This window comes from Ursus americanus, chromosome 34 (assembly GCF_024610735.1).
Source record: "Ursus americanus isolate L20-20 chromosome 34, mUrsAme1.1.p, whole genome shotgun sequence".
Lineage (NCBI taxonomy): Eukaryota > Metazoa > Chordata > Mammalia > Carnivora > Ursidae > Ursus > Ursus americanus.
In genome coordinates, this window is record NC_142160.1 from 23,891,382 (window position 1) to 23,908,390 (window position 17,009).

Here is a 17,009-nt window from a genome sequence, read left to right on the forward strand (position 1 = left end):
AGCGCCCCGGGTCTGTACAAAAGCCCCCCCCCCCGCCCCGTGCTTTCCGTTCCCTTGTAATATTTAAGGCATCACCAAGATGTAAGCATTCACCTTGCCGTTCGGGTTTCTGGATCCTTCCCACCCTCATCCTCTGTGAGCAGATCGGTGACCATTCCTATCTTTTGGACGAGAGCCCATCCCGTCGCCCTTTCTGGAGCTGAGCGCTGCCCGCCTTTTTCCCGGGGCAGGGGCTCCGCGAGGCCGGGCGAGTGGCGCGCCAGCGGGGCAGGGGCGCGCACGCGTGGGGCGCCGCTGGTTGCGCATCTGGCGCCAGAGCGCGCCCCCCCGCGCAGTGCCCGCCACGGCCGCGGCGCAGGGTTGGTGCTCCGGAGCGTGCGGGGCGCTCTCTCCCCGCGCGGGGGCACCAGAGCACTCGGAAGTGTCAGGCACTGCGGTGCATTTTCCCAGTTCCCTTTTAAATGACTGCGGAAAAACAGACTCTCGGAGCCGCAAATGGGGAAGACGGATTTCTCAGACAAGGCTTGCGAATGCCCCGTAGCCATCATTTAACTGCGCCCGCAGAGCAGTTACGGTTTGTCACCCGACCCTCCCGGATCGCCTCGTTTGTCCCTAGTGAGACCCCGAGGCTCTGCCCGCGCCAGGCTTGTCGGTAGCTGTATGCCTGTCGTGCTCTGGGCAGCGCGGGCGCAGGGCACGCGTTCGCGCACACCCGCGCACACACGAAATCGCGCAAGGTACGGCAGGGGAGCAAGGGCTCGGGGTGCCCCGCGGGGGCGGGGGTGGGCATCGCGGGGAGTGAAGCGACGATCTGGGAAAGGCTGGATCCTGCCAGGTTGAAGGATGACAGAAAATGACGCGGCGCCACACATCGGACAGGCCAGGGTTGCTGCCGCGCATTTAGGGAACCCAATATGCGTCAGGCGCGCTCCCTTCCCCTCACATGTCTCTATATCCCGGGCGTGTGATGCCGGAACACGGCAGGAAAAAGACCCACTTACATAGCTAGAGTTGCATTTGGAGACTCCCCTCCCTCTGCAAAAGCACCAACAGGAAGACCCTCCAAAACCACGGATCCCCAAATAGATGGCCCGGAATGGGGGCGGTTATCCTTGGTTACCAATGCTGAACACGTTTTGGTGTTTACAATATTTATTTATTTTTAGGCTAGCTCGCCCTCCCTTTTAGGCAGGATGGGAAAGGAGAAAGCAGCGGGGAGGGAGAGGGGAGGGAGGATTCCTATAATAAGAATCAGCGCATTTTTCAGAGCTGAACCGAGCCCGGTTTCCATTTCAAAAAAGGAGACAGCCTCTACTGCGATGGTTGAAGAGACCGCGGTGTGAATTAGGGACTGAGAGGCGTCGAGCGGTGCAACGGTCCATCTCGGAGGTACCTGGAGCTCAGTGCACACACACACACACACACACACACACACACACACACACAGGCGCGCGCGTCTACCCAGCGAGGATGTGTGCGTGTGTGCGCGTGTATGAACTCCCACATGCTGCTGCTGTCTGCTCCTGGCCAGTGGCACCGATGCCTCCCTCCTCCCCGCTCGCCCCCAGATTCCCCTCCCCTCCCTGTTGCTTTTGTCTGGAGGGTGTTATGGGTTTGTGTGTGTATGAGCGTGTGTGTTTTTGGATTTCAGACTAATTTTCTGGAGTTTCTGCCCCTGCTCTGCGTCAGCCCTCACGTCACTTCGCCAGCAGTAGCAGAGGCGGCGGCGGCGGCGGCGGCTCCCGGAATTGGGTTGGAGCAGGAGCCTCGCTCGCTCCTTCGCTCGCTCCTTCGCTCGCGCTCTCCGCGCTCAGTGCCCGGCGGCAGGAGGAGCCTGCACCCAGGCGCCACCGGCGGGCGGTAGGCGCCGGAGCCCGGGTGAGCAGCGCGGACAGTGCCCTCCGGCGTCTCGGCCCTCGCTGTCCCCCCCCCGGGGCGGCCGTGGCGGCTCCCCAGGTGGGACGCGCCGCGCCACCTGCCCGCGCCCCCTGCGCCCAGCGGCCGTGGCGGATTCTGCAGCATCATTCGGGGCCCCCGTCGCGGAGCCATCGCCGCCGCCGGCAGTCTCCGCGTCCCCCTTTAAAGGGCCCTTCGCCCGGCCTGTGCCATGGAATCCTGGCTCGGGGACCCTTGCCCTGTCTCCCCTCGCCCGACCTCAGGCTTGGAGAGACGGGGGGCACATCGGTGGCCCCGGCGGCTTCAGTGCCATCGAGGGGCAAGTTTATTTCTGGGGCCGGAGCTGGGCACTCATCCATCCACAGTCCCCTGGCTGGGGTCGGGGTGGGGGTGCGGCGAGTGCTCTGTATGGGGGCCTGCGCTTAGTCTCACGCGTGTCTGTTTGTCCTCAGCCCCGAGGTGCGTCCCGGATCCCAGTGCGCGTCTAGCAAGGAGCCTGCGTCCCGGGGAGTGCCGGCAGCGCCGCCGGCCGGTGCTCGGCGCGCCGGGCCATGCAGCGGCGGCCGCGGCGGAGCTCCGAGCGGCGGTAGCGCCCCCTGCGAGGCGGCCGGAGATGCCCCGGCCACTGTGAACCGTGCCGCCCGCCAGGACACGCTCAGCCCCGGACACGCTCGGCTCTGCGCGCCCGCGACAGGCACCGGGGCGAGCGAGAGGCGAGCGCAGCACAGGCCGCCCAGCAGGGCCAGGGGAGGCCGGCCGGCGCAGCGCGGGGACACGTACTCAGTCCGACTCGGGCTGGCACTGGCGGCTAGGGATGTCGTCCTGGACGAGGTGGCATGGACCCGCCATGGCGCGGCTCTGGGGCTTCTGCTGGCTGGTTGTGGGCTTCTGGAGGGCCGCTCTCGCCTGTCCCACGTCCTGCAAATGCAGTGCCTCTCGGATCTGGTGCAGCGACCCTTCTCCGGGCATCGTGGCGTTTCCGAGGTTGGAGCCCAACAGTGCAGACCCTGAGAACATCACCGAAATGTGAGTTCCTGGGGCTCTTGCTCCTTCCTTCTCTCCTCGCACCTCGGGCTGGCCAGGCGTGTCTGTCGGGGGCATGAATGTTGTCTCAAGCCTGGGGAGAAGTCAGACGTACATGGGAGATGCAGGGTTGGGCCATCCGTCAGTCACCTGTTTCTCTGGCTTGGGGCTGCTAACGTGGGGAGAAGTGGACAGTTGAAAATAAGTTTTAGGTATACTGTATGTGTCAATAACATAAATATGTTCTTTGCGGGGAGGCATTCCATATACACTCTGTATTTCAAAGCCCTGTTGGGTGTGCTTTAGGCTTTCCTTATGCAATAACTTAGTTCTGGACATTTTTGTTTCTCCTAAGGTGCTAAGTGTATGTTGTGTTAGAAGTTCCAGTAATATTTACTAGAAAGGAGGTTAAAATAATGAACTTTTGGAAATTTGTTGGAGGTGTTTAGAGTCGCCCCCTTAACATCGTTTGCTGAGGTTTGGAGTTCACCGGTTTTCCTTTTCATTTTATTTCCATTTCATTTCCTTTTCATTTTCCTTTTCATTTCATAACATAAATATGTTCTTTGCGGGGAGGCATTCCATATACACTCTGTATTTCAAAGCCCTGTTGGGTGTGCTTTAGGCTTTCCTTATGCAATAACTTAGTTCTGGACATTTTTGTTTCTCCTAAGGTGCTAAGTGTATGTTGTGTTAGAAGTTCCAGTAATATTTACTAGAAAGGAGGTTAAAATAATGAACTTTTGGAAATTTGTTGGAGGTGTTTAGAGTCGCCCCCTTAACATCGTTTGCTGAGGTTTGGAGTTCACCGGTTTTCCTTTTCATTTTATAGATCAGATTTTTGTTAGGAGATGGCATCCAGAGCTGGCCTGGAAAAATGGTCTGTAAGAGGAGAAGTTCTGAGTGTTGAAATGCGCTCTCTTGAAAGAGAAAATGTGCTCGTCGGAAGCCTAAAAGCCTGGTCTGATTTAATTTGTTCTTGACTTCCCCGAGATATAATTTTGAGACCATTTGGACTATAAATCTCAATTGCCCACTGAATACTATCCCAGGACTAGGTTGGCTGGTAGAGCAGTGTGTGGTGCTCTGATGAATGCTGCCTTTAGCATGGGACGGACCCCTGTGTCCCTGGAAATGTCTGAGCTTGTCTTGCTCCCACGGAGAAGCAGAGTTGTGCATTTCTGTCCTCCTGCTCTGACGGCTTGTGACAAATACATTACCAAGTAGGAATTCACCAGTGCCGTCCCCAGCATTCCCCTGTCACCTCTCCAAAAGGTGTCTTCCCTCGACACCCCCCCCCCCCCCACTCACCCAGGGACTTGGTCATTGCCTACGTTTTACTGGCATGAGATTGTATTCATCCATGCAGACGATTGTAAGGCAAAGTTTCTCCCGGTTTTCCCTACGTGTTCGGTGCTCAGATAGACAGCCCTGAAATTAGGGCTTGGGCTGTGGCCTTCCGGGTGGCGAGTGCGCATGCTTTTTTTCCTCTCCAGAACACGCACACCGTGTTTCTGCCAACGTAGTTGACTGAGATAACCTGTTTTTAATGTAAGTAAGAGACCGTCCTAGCCTCTGTTGTTTGTTCTGCTGGTGATGTTCATGTTCAAGGCCCGGGCAGAAGGAAATGGCAGCAGCACAGAGGGGAATGTGCAGGCCTCGCAGAGCTGAGATGTGCTGGGAGCAACCAACTGTCAGACTGGATCCAGGAGGCTGGAATCTGGGTGGCTTTTTTTTTTTTTTTTTTTTTTTTGGCAAGGATCAGAGCAGGCAGAACTGGAGAGGAAGGGTGGGTAGGGCCCCAACTGTGCTGGCCCTGGTTGGCCTGGTCAAAGTGTCTGTGGCCTTTTATCAGGATCTGTGTCTTTTTCATGAGATGGAGGTTCAGTAGTCAGACGGAGAAAGCCATATGGAATTCAGAGCCCTTCGGACTATTTTGAGACCAGGGAGAGTGCCTTTATACAGTCAGACGTCTTGTTTTGTTGGTGGTGGTTCTGAAATTCTGTACTAGATGATGCATCTATAATAAAGGAGGAAAGGAGATGGAGCCAGTCGTTTTCACTGTAATGTTTTTTTCCCACTGAACTATTTTAAGGCCCTAATCAGGGAAAAGGGAAATAAAACTCTCTTTAGGTGTAAAAAACACTGTTTTGAACCTTAGTGGTCTTAGCTGCCTGGTATTTATGAAATCAATAGATTTCAGCTGAGCTTTCTTATATCAGTTCTCACAATTGCTGTTGTCCCTGTAATATCTGATGGCAGGTTCCCTATCCCCAGGCTTTAAAAATTTGATGTTTTTTTCAAAGTGTTTGTTGTCACTGGCACTCCCGATTTCTTCTGTTATTTATTTTTTTTCTTTTGATTTGAAAATCCACTGAGTTTGAGAGCGTGGGGAGGTGTGTAGGGTTAGTGTTTGGGATGGGGAATTACGTGCCTTAGTGACACTGACGGGGCTGGTAGATGTGAGTTCTGAGAAAAAGTCTATGCTCAGCTTCACCCCTCAGTTTCGTTTGAGCTCTGCCGGTTTGTGCCCTGGTGTCCCGTGAAATGTATCGAAATCCTTGTTTGGAAAGCACTTCATATAATTATTTTGAATTCTGCTGTTTTGATATCAAAATGACATCAGTGGATGAGCTTGTTTCCCTGTCATCCATATATGACACCATCTGGCTCTTTTTCTTACATATTAATATTTGTTTGAACAGCTTTTACATTCTTGGCCAGTGGAAACCAGCTACAGTTGGAACCAAATTACATTTTTTTTTTTTTACGTGTTATGAGACCCAATGGTATTCCTAAAATAACCTGGTTGAAAGTTCCAGTTTAATGGTGCTTAGCTGAAATTTCATGTTTCTATTTTTTTCAATAGGAAAAATAGAAGTAAATAAACTATAGAGTTTGCTGAAGTAACGGTTTACTGTATCATTTAAAAATGGTACATCATTTAATATCCATATATTTTGGGGAAAGCACACCATGGTGCTTTCTGGGTTCAGAGAGAGCCCATGGTAGAACATTCTAAAACTATGTGCATAGATTCATTAAGAGAGAGAGAGTTTTATTTTTTGCTTTTATGTGCATATTTTAAGCCAAGCTGACATTTCATTTTTAGAGTCATCATTTGAGCCTCTTTTATCAGAAATTCTGTCATAGTAGTCGGTCTCATATTCTTTACCCGCCAACATGATCTATTTACCTACATCTCTCTTCTCTCTCTGTCTATAGAAATGTCTCACACCTGCCCAACACCACACCTCTGCTGAGCTCGAGCTTCTGTTACTCGGAGATGGTTATACCAAAGCCATGCTAAGTTAAATTTAAAACTAATACCATTGTCACATATAAGTGCGACTGAAGAGTCAAGCTTGTTGTTGGAGTTATGTAACTGGTTATTGACTCTCTGTGGTATCAGGTGCCAAAATGTACTGCAAAGGACAAGTTCTGTCTCACTCAAGTGGTAAAAGGGATGGTTAAAATAGGTCATACTTTTCTTTTTTGTTGTGGTCAAAACCACCTCACATAAAACTTACCATCTTAACCATCTTTAAGTGTATCGTTCAGTAGCATTAAGTGTGAAGTATATTTACATGGTGGGGAAAGGGGGCATTCATTTTTACATTGCTCCTATTTTATAGATGGCCTTTTTCCCCCCCTGAATTTCTTGGGTGGTACTTTCTGATTTGGGGGTCGTATTTGGAGACAAGTGTAATATTTTTCCTCTTAGCACAACATAAATAGAATTTGCAACTTCTGCTGCCAGAGTCCCTATGTGCAATAAATTGTTGGCTTGGTTAAGCGAATGTAATGTGATGTCATTAATACATTGATTTTGGCCCCTCACCTTAGTAAGCTTTTCCACTGCAATTAATTGTACTAAAAACAAATATCCTGGCATTTGGAAGGATTCAGAGAGAGGCATCCGTTTTTATTACTCTGATATTTACATCTCAGGTCCTCCACTGGGGGTTCTAGAACTTTGGATTGAGCTTTACAAGCATTTAAGATGCACAGAGTAAGTTTTGAGTGTGGTTACATAAGCCACACTGGACTTGTTAATAAATAAGGCAGTCTAATTTGCATCATTAACACAACTTGCAAGCTGGAGTTGAAAACACGTTGTCTTCCCAGAGAAGGTATTTACAGAATTCAGCTCAGTACAAACATTTGAAGCCTCCTTGGTTTTGTACCTTCAATCTCTGCATTAGGGAGGTTTTTATTACATTGGGTAAAACAATTGAAAAGCCCCTTGACCCTTCTGACCCCACTTTCTCCCCTCCCCCTCCCCATCACCTCTCATTGACTATACAGGAAAATGTGTTTGATTTTTTTTTTTTTTCCTTCTCCGAAAAGTGATATTTCCTTATGGGAATTCAGAGCACTAGAGTTAGGGGAAGGACCTGGGTTATGTGTTATTACAAGCAAGTAATGGGAAGTTGAGATAATGTGGTCACAGTTCCCCAGAGCTGAGTTTAGTTCTGTTTAAAATCTTTCACTGTTTCTATCCCATAAACCTCTGTTTGTGTCTGTTTCAATATTTCCTTGTAAAGACGTTTTCTAAGCTGAAAAGTTGGCTGGACAGCTAAGAATTGAGGTCTCTTTCTCCCCAGGAACATTCTGTATGATCTCTTTGACTATATCTGGGTCGTCAGAGTATAAAACCTAGAGCTCTTGTTTAGCTGGGGAAGGGGAATTCCTTTCTCTCTTTTCTTTTTTCCTTTTTCTGTTTCTGTTTTTGTTTTTGTTTGGCCTTTGGTACTAAGCAAGTGCCCTCAGTGTTAACTCATTGCTCATCTTGGCTGTTAGGGAAAAAAACCACTGAATACTGAATATCACACACTGACATTAACACTCAGACTAGCTTACCGTCTCCCGAGAGCTTCTCGTAGCTTCAAAAACCGTAGGGTAGAATGTGGCCTTGAACCTGCTGGCCTTTGGTACAGTGCCAAGTTTTGATTCCTCTTGATGTTAATCAACTGGATGATTTTGGGGAGAGATTATTTCAACAGGGCACCTTTTTTTTTCCTTTACTCATTTAGTGTGTGTGAGAGAGAGATAGGGAGAGGGAAAAACTGAACCTCGGGTTAATAGCTGATGGGCCATTTTCATAATCTACTTGGTCCAGCTAGTTTAATGTGCAAATCCGACCCCCCAGGTGGCACGGGTCTGAGCCCTGCAGTGGCCTGATCATTTTCACTCTACATTTGGTTACTGATCGATCTCCATTAAGGAAGGCAAAGATCTCACATAATCAGGGTGCCTTCTTACCACTTTGGTCTCTGGGCTGTCCAAGGGACCGGGAAGTCAGTAAATATTGATCTGGGCGATGAAGGCGTGAGAGCTTGTGAGTATTATAAACCTGGGAAGGAAAGTAAGGCATAGGTACTGAGTTTACCTGTTTAAAAAGAAAACAAAAAACAAAAACCCAGATATCACAAATTGCTGGAGTCAGGAGTGACCTGATCTTGAAACAGCCTGTTACTATCTGGGCCTGAGCTTGTCAGATGTAAACCGAGGGCTTTGGATTCAGTGCTCAGACAAGTTTCTCCTGCCTCTGAAGTTCCATGAACCTTCAGTTATAGAGATAAGGGGGTTTATGCATCAGTTAGGAAGTAAAGGGTGGTGTGACAATCTGAGGGTCTTTGGTGACAATGTTAGATGCTCATGTGTTCAGTGTCTGCTCTGAATTCCCCCAAACTGGTGGCATGTTTGTGCTGGGCTGCTGAGTCCCAGGTCACACACAGGGTTACCTAGAATTGGTACCACAGAAGGAGAAGAGCCTCAGGAATGCTCTGCTCTAGCCCCCTCTGCAGGGACCAGGCCAGGAAAGAGTCTTCTAAGGCTGTGCTGCGTTAAAGACAATGTGGGTCTAGAAGCTCTTTCTCCTAGCACATCTGAAGGAGGTACCATGGCCTCTACTTTAGGGTGCCTCCCTTTTGCCTTGCACCCGTGGGCTGAACCTAACCCCAGCCCAGCACTTTAGAAGTGTCAGAGATGTGAAGACAAGCTTAGTACTAGACCAAGTCTACACCAACCAGTCTCTACTAGACCAGGTCTACACCAACCAGTCTCTGAGACAACGCAACTCAAAAGTGCACGAACTACTGACCGCAAAGCAATGGTCTTATCTTCATGTTGGAAAAAATGCATTTTTCATTTACATTATGGTGTTTTGTTTTTATTGTTTTTAAATTTCAAGCCTTCCTCTTCTCTAAGCAATTCATACACAAAAGCCAGGCTGCAGAGAAAAACTTCACGAGTTGGCAGCAATGTGGGATGCTAACCCTGTGTGTATTGGACCATGTTGGCAGGTCGGGTGGAGGGAGGGCAGAGCAGACCCAGCAGAATGCAGGCTACTGCCCCTGGAGCCTTTGCCACAGTCAAGGGGGATGACGTAAGTGGAGGGCCTCACAGCCTTTTGTACAAAGCCTGTCTTAGCTCCTGTGAAAGACCTGTGCCCAGAACATACTTCTTCTTTCCTGCCTTCTTTTTCGCCCCTGACTTCTCTTTGCCCAGGATTGATGGCTGAGCTCAATGACTGAGCCCTAGAGCAAGCTTAAAGATTGTTGACTCGCATCTAGAATTCATTCCGCTATCATTTTGCATGGTGTCCAAGGCCTGCCCTGAGACATAGCTCTGGATTCAAGCAGGGCTTCTCTCCGGGGACCTGGAAGCCTCCCTCCATCCAGACTTCCGGCTTATTTCGGTGTACAGCCTCACTCTGAAGTAGGGGGGAAGGTCTTGACAGCCTTGGAGGGATAGTCAGGGTGACTGGTTCGCCCAGGGCTCTCCAGTCAACCAGAGTGTAATTTGAGACAGAACCTTAGCCAATAGCTTGCTTAGGGCTCTCTCTGCTCAGCCCCACTTGCCCAAATTTGCTGCGAGAGTAGAAGCAATTTTAGGAGAAGTGTAGAGATTCAAATAACTATTCACAAGTTAGGCGGCATGATGGTGGGAAGGAGGTGGACTGGCGCTTCACCCTGTGTCTTTCCCCTTCCACCCATCACCATCTCCTCCTGCACCACCTGTTAGACTATCAAGAGATAAAAGATTTGGGTGCCTTTGGGAACATGGCATCTTCTCATATAGAATAAAAATGATCACACACCACGTAGAGTCTCTTTTCTATTGCAAATAAGGACCTATTGCTATTCCATGCCCCATGCTTTCTTCTAAGGTTCATATCCCAGCAATCCTTGGGACACACATACACACACATGCCGGGACACTCTTTGTGTGTACGTGATGCATCTGTGCAAATAGAAACATATGGATAAAACTCCAGTAGGTGTGGTCCTTTCAGACTTAATTATCCGGAACTGTAACATTTTCCTAATAATTAAGGATTTACTTCCTGAAACCGTCGAGACTTATTTTTCCTTTTCTGTTGAGATATAATGGGCGCACGACATTAGTTTCACGTGTACCACATAATGATTTGATATTCGTATGTCTCGTGAAATGATCACCACCATAGTCTAGTCAACATCTGTCACCACACATGGTCACAAATACTTTTCCTGAGATGAGAACGTGTTCCATCCATTCTGTTCTCGTAGTAACTTTCAAAGACACAACGCAGCAGTATTAACTGTAGTCACCGTGCTGTACATTACGTCCCCACCCAGCCTTTTAATTTTACTTTAATCATTCTGCATTTCTCCTGAGGAGAACCTGAGTGAGGAAGTGCGTGTTAGTCCTTTGACGCCATTAGCCAACCTGGCTACTCAGAGACCCATCATGTCTGTCGTCTGTGATCATTTCTCAACGTCAACAAAACAATCAATGAGGCATTTTTGGAGTGTGATTTACATCAGAAGATAGTCAAATTTTGGTTTTCAACCTCTGAAACATAGTGCAGTCTCAAAGGTAGGCCCTTGTCAACTCCAGTGTTTGTCACCAAAGTCGTCTCTGTTTCCTGTGCCCGAGTCCCTTCCTGTGAGGTGGCAGACGGGCCTGCCCCGACTTCTCGGACTGTTGCTCGCTTCCCACCTCGGGCCTCCGTGTACTCACCTGTGCAGCGTGCGGACAGGGCCGGGCAGGGCTGGGTCCGAGGGAGCGCGGTGTGATGGGCTCTGTGTTTGTTCTCCGGCCAGGGCCGAGGAGACCCAGCGCAGCCCAGACCGCAGCGCCTCTGCCCTCCGCTCCCAGGTTCACCCTGGACCTTGGTCGCTGCCAGCCCGATCTGAGTGTCGTGGAAGATTTTGCTCCTGGACTGCCCTTGAGCTCCTGAGTTGGGCTTTTTCCCTTTGTCACCTTTCTTTCCCCTTCCTCTGGTTCCGGCGGTGTTCCTTATCCTCCTCCCCACTGTCCCCAACACACACACGCACACACACACGCGCACACACACTCAGGCAGGCGCCTGGCTGCAAAGCCCCTCTAACGGACTGTGAAGAAATGCTGGTTGCCGGGCCTGTGGGTCGACCATGACCTTTCCCACTGAACCTGGCTGGACAAGCTTAACACAGCCGAGAGGCCGCAGGGTCCAGGAGCCTGGCGTAACGGGAAGGGGCCCTGCGTGGCGAGGTGGGGTGTGGGTTTCACGGCCACACTCTCACGGCATCGGACCCGGCGTCCCGGGGGAGCAGAAACGGTCAGAACAGACATCCAGGGGCAGGTGTTCTGAGCAGACGTGAACAGGTGGCTTTGTCCACGTAACTACTCGAAAGTCCAGGTGGACAGTACCTGTTGAGAAAACTGTCCGCGGTGGGGACACAAACATTCTCACTTTTTTGCCTACAATACTGAGACTCCTTCCGACTTGGCGGGCTTGCCCCCAGCCTTGCCCCTCTCTACGCGTGGGCCATACCGTGCAGGCGTGGTCTTTCTAAAATGCTGATCTCGTTATGTCACTGCTTCTAACCGCCCCTTGGTGCCTCCTGTTTGTTCTTGTTCTATTTTCGTTTTTTAGTTGAAAAACAAACTCCAATCCGGATTGTCATTCCTCGGATAACAGTCCCATGGACCCAAACGCGCGGATCAGCATTACAGTTGTTTCCTACACCAGTAGATCTATAAAGGAGAACTAATTATAACTGGAAGCTTGCTTGGTGATCTTGGAATTAGAGCAGGGGCACTTAATTCTGCATTTAAAATGTTAAATGGCATTAAGCTAAGCTTGCCGGAGGCATCCATCTCCATAATGGGAGCGCCTGCACAAAGGCAACGCAGAACTTGAAGTACTTTGGCGCGGACCTGTGTCCCCTGGATGGACACTCCTTTTTCTCTCCTTCATTGACTGCCCAGCACCAATTCCGAGTGACACATTCTTTCTTTGGAAAGGTTGGTGCCTTCAGCCAAGACTTGCTCAAGCCTGGGAACCTTTCAGATTCCTTAAAGTGATTTTGCACATCTTTTTTCTGAAACGCATTCATTTTACCGTATGAAATTTTATCTGTGATTAGCTTTTTTAAAGTCATATTTGAACAGGATAAGAAATGCAAATAGTACAAGGGAATGTATCATGAAAAGTTAACCCCTCTCATCTCTCACTTTCCAGAAGGAGTCTACTCACATACGTGAGTGCATACATATGTCTTTTTCGTTTGTACACACATGAAAGAGTGTTATACCCACTGTCCTGCATGTTGGTGGTTTTTTTTTTTTTTTTTTTACTTAAGGCTGTATCTTAAAAAATGTTTCTGTATCAGCACACGAACACCAGCCTTATTGTTCAAAGCCACGTGGTAAGCCGCTGAATGGATAGGCTGTTCTTTACTTAACCAGCCTCCTTTTGAACAACCTCGTGCGTAAGTTCTTGCACACATGCATGATTGTGTCTATAGGAAAAGTTCCTAGAATTTGAACTGCAGGGACATTTGCAAGATGTTAGTGATTTTGGCAGATACTGGCCGAGGTGTCTGGCAAAGCAATCACATCATTTCGTTCTCCCATCCAAACTGGAAGCACCTGTTTTCCTACCGCTAAGCCATATTATTCGTTACCAAGCCTTTTGACCTTTGTCAGTCACCTTTGACCCAGTGTCAGTTCCTGGGCACCGCTTTATTTGGCAATTCTGTAATAATGATCTGGGTTGAAGGTCTTTTTATGTGTACGTAAGTAATTTGTATTCTTTTTCAGTGAACTGTGTTTGTCTTATCCCTTAGCTATTTTCTTTATCTATTGGGTGGGTGGCCTTTTAAAAAAGTGGATTCAGGGGTACCTGGACAGTTCAGTCGGTTGGGCATCTGAAACTCTTGGTTTCTGGTCAGCTCATGATCTCAGGGTCATGAGATCGAGCTCTGCATTGGGCTCCATGCTCAGTGGGGAGTCTGCTTAAGATTCTCTCTCTCCCCACCTTTGCCCCTCTCCCCCTGCCACTCGCATACTCTGTCCCTCTCTCTCTCTCTCTCAAATAAATAAATAAATCTATAAAAAATGGATTCATAAAATCTATTTAATAAAAAGAAGATTTATGCCTTCCCTAATGTTTTGCTTGTCTTCTGATGTTGGTTATGGCATTTCTTCTTCTTTTGGTAACACAATTGTGTATTTTTTGGTAGTAAAATTTATTATTTATGGCTTCTATGTTGTCAGTGTGGCTACAGGTTTCCCCGTCTCTGAGAGTATAAAATAAGTCTATATCTTCTTCTACTGCTTTCACTATTTCATACTTTAAAGCTTTGCTCCATCTGGATTTTCAACATACAAGGAAGGAGTTAGCAAAAAAATAGTTTTGTTCTTTTTTCAAGATAGCTGATCAGCCCATTAGGTCTCTTGACGCCATGCATTATATAATTCTACCTGTCCCCAGTAATTTCAACTAACAGTTTGGGCCATTTTGGGATATATCCATTGTGTTCATCAGTCTGGCTATCTCCTTGCCAGCACTATACTTTTTATCTCCAAAAGCTTCATATTATTATTATTTTTTCTCTTCGAAGTATAGTCTTTCTCACTAGTCTTTTCTTTCAGAATATTCAGTTATTTTTGCGTGATCATTTTTCCATACAAATTGTAGGAATTGCTTGCCTATCTCTCCCCATATTGTATTGGTGCTTTAAATAAGGATAGCATTACATTTATATATTTCAGCCAGTCTTAGTGAGTCTTAAAAGCCCTGTATCCTCAAATTCAAACCTCTAGCCTCCTATCTTGCCTTTCCCTTTGTTCCGTGAGATAATACAGCCTCTCTGAGCTTTCAGTTCCCGTGTTGGAGCTATGCTCTTACTTAACTCCCTGGCTTCACACTGGCCGGCCTCCTCCTGGAACACCTTTCCCCCGCCTTCTGTCTCTGGCTAAATTCTCCTGCCTCCTTGCCTCTGGGCTGTGTCCTCTCCGTGTGCTCTTTCCCAACTCCAGAACAGGTCACTTAGCCACATAAATGCATGCCTGGCTATGCATCTGTACACACCACGAGGGTGTAAGTGGCATGAAGGTGAGGACCACGTGGATCTTGGTCAGACTCTCCCCCAACACCCAGCACAATGCCGTAGATCTCCACATCAGACACAGACACGTGGACATGCACATGTGCGCACGCGCACTCCCCTACACATCTATCATTGAGAATTCCAGATGAAAGTGTGTACTAGTTGTTCTTTGGGCCGTCAGTAAGGAAATCTCTAGCCATGACTTTTTAGTCATCTGGTTAAGATGTTGTTTAAATAAGTAACCTTTATGGAATTAAATACCACAAAGTTAGTTCATGCACAGTAAAAAAAAAAAAAAAAGTTCACTGTAGAGACAGCATAGCTAACTGGAAAGGAAGAAAGGCAACCTTTTGCTGGGGGAGGCGTCTTGGGTATCCAACAGGAAGGAGGGACAGAGAAGAAATGGGAGGATGAGGGCAAGCAGGTGGTGAGAGAGGCACAACAGCCCAGCTCAACACCAGAGGCAAATCCAGGGAAAAAGAATCATTCTAGGGACATCTGATCTCCAGCAAACAAATAGGTCTAATGAGAAAGATTTGTGCTTCTTCTGTTGGGTAATAGCTAATAATGGCTATCCCTGTGGATCAATTGCAGTTTTCCCTGTGACTGCATTTATGGTGTCTCACTTACAAAGTGATTCTGGTGTGAGATTTCAGATGTGATTTATCCTTCTTGTAGCATGGCTGGTAGAGGCTATGCGTTTTTCTTAAAGAACTGCAGACATCAGGAGTATAAAAAAGATAGTGTGTCAGGCCTGGTTTAATGTACCATCTGATACCTATACTTTCGTGTCTTTGCAGTCAAGGTGCGTTGAGCTGCTCCTACCACGTTTCGTGGGACTTCCTTTGTATTTGTAATAATTAACACTATCAGGCATCTCGAAATTTTGGTAGCCGTTCGCAAAACTGGTCATAAACCAACTGATAGACATATGAGATTGGGAGGCTTTAAAAATAGAGTGGGGAGGGGCGCCTGGGTGGCACAGCGGTTAAGCGTCTGCCTTCAGCTCAGGGGTGATCCTGGTGTTATGGGATCGAGCCCCACATCAGGCTCCTCTGCTGGGAGCCTGCTTCTTCCTTTCCCACTTCCCCTGCTTGTGTTCCCTCTCTCTCTGGCTCTCTCTCTCTCTCTGTCAAATAAATAAATAAAATCTTAAAAAAAAAATAGAGTGGGGAAGTATATAGGTGAACAGATTGTGTTGAATAATCCAAAAAGATAATTCCCCCTTGAGATAAATAACATCCATTTATTTATGTTTACACGCCACAGTATGTTCATAATATACATACAAATGAAAATAGTGTAGACTCCATGTGTGTTTTGAAAGTTAAATTTTTAAAAAGGAATGAGCATTACGGAGCCAACACATAATGTTTACGTCTCATGAGAAAAGTCTGAGTTTCGGTTGAGTGGTCGGCTCTCGTGGTAAGCCTGGGTGACCCTCTGGGGTTGAACTCACGAGCCATTTCATACTCTTTCGTGAAGTTTCTCTCTCACCAACGGAGAGTGTCTTCTGGTGTGTTGAGGGCACTGTTGAGCTTTTTATTTACCGCAGTCTACCCTAGAATCTCTCTCTACTCTCCTTGCATTGTGCTTTACGCCTGCACACAGTTCAGGGACAAAAGATAGTCTGTTGACAAAGCCATCTTTTCCCACGGAATGCTGAACCAGAGGACAGCAATGAACTGTCTGTACGTATATGTGTTGATTGATTGATTGATCAGTTCATTCATTTATTCAATTAGTCAGTCGACAAATATGTTTTGAACATGTCCTGCCCACCAGGCGTTTTTCTGGATCCTGGGTAACAAGACTCAGCCAGCTCCCACCAGTTATATGGCCTGTTGAAGGGCACCAGTGGGGGGTCCCCAGTCCTGTTGCCCCCCACTCTGTGGACAGTTTAGCCTGTACATTAGAACTCCGCCCACACCACCGCAGACAGCAGCCTCAGATGTCCCCCTTCCCCCACACTGCTGTGCCTAGGAGTGTCTATACCAATAGTATGGCAAACCCTCCGGAGGACAGACTTACGGGGAAGGACAGACTTACGGGGGAAGGACAGACTTACAGGGAAGGCCTGCACAGGCTTTGGAAGTGGACTCGGGGTTTTTGGGTAGGGGATTCTGGAATCCTACTGAGTCAACAAGGAAAGGTGTAGGAGCATCCTGTCGGCCCTGTAGACTCATTGTCTCATCTGGAGGAACTTGGTTGGAGGACCACCAGAGAGAGGGCCACTAACGTGGCTGGACACCGCCCAGAGCAAAGGGAAAATGCTGTCTGGGCCTTTGCCCTGGGGATCTGACCTCTGCATCAGTGTGGCTTCAGGCTAGGATGGCTCTGGAATAGAGGAGGCTTATGCCATGGGAGTGTGCAGGGGGGTGGGCAGGCTATCCAGACTGCTCCCCCCATTGCCGTGGCTCTCTTTTCAGGGGAATTCTCAAGCACAGGGCTCCGTGTTATAAGGATTGTGCTATCACAGACCCAGACAGACAAGCCGGGTACCGATCTGTCCCCAGCAGTGAATGGGGACCATTAAACGTCAGTAGTTACCAGCTTCCACGTTTCTCTCTTCCCCATACAGATTTTTAAATTTCCCCTGAAAGGTCTAGGTGTGAATGTAGTAATTAAAGAATTAGTTCATTATGGCTGAATATATGTATGGTTTTTTAGTGGCACCCTAGGAAGATCCTGGGATTCTGAAAACTGTCCAGAAATTTCCTT

General features: G+C 48.2%; 1 protein-coding gene across 3 annotated transcripts in view; it reads left to right on the forward strand.

Moving 5' to 3' along the window:
* The first annotated feature begins 478 nt into the window (after positions 1–478).
* The window catches only part of NTRK2 (neurotrophic receptor tyrosine kinase 2), a 130,198-nt gene continuing 113,667 nt past the window's right edge, over positions 479–17,009 (forward strand). Inside the window, exons 1-4 of one of the 3 annotated variants that reach the window (XM_045780844.2) lie at positions 479–737; positions 1,268–1,389; positions 1,652–1,878; positions 2,349–2,922. In XM_045780844.2, coding sequence (XP_045636800.1) covers positions 2,711–2,922 — 212 coding nt within the window. In that variant the 5' untranslated portion in view covers positions 479–737; positions 1,268–1,389; positions 1,652–1,878; positions 2,349–2,710. The remainder of the gene's footprint in view (positions 738–1,267; positions 1,390–1,651; positions 1,879–2,348; positions 2,923–17,009) is intronic. The other 2 variants (XM_045780846.2, XM_045780845.2) reach the window with 2 other exon arrangements.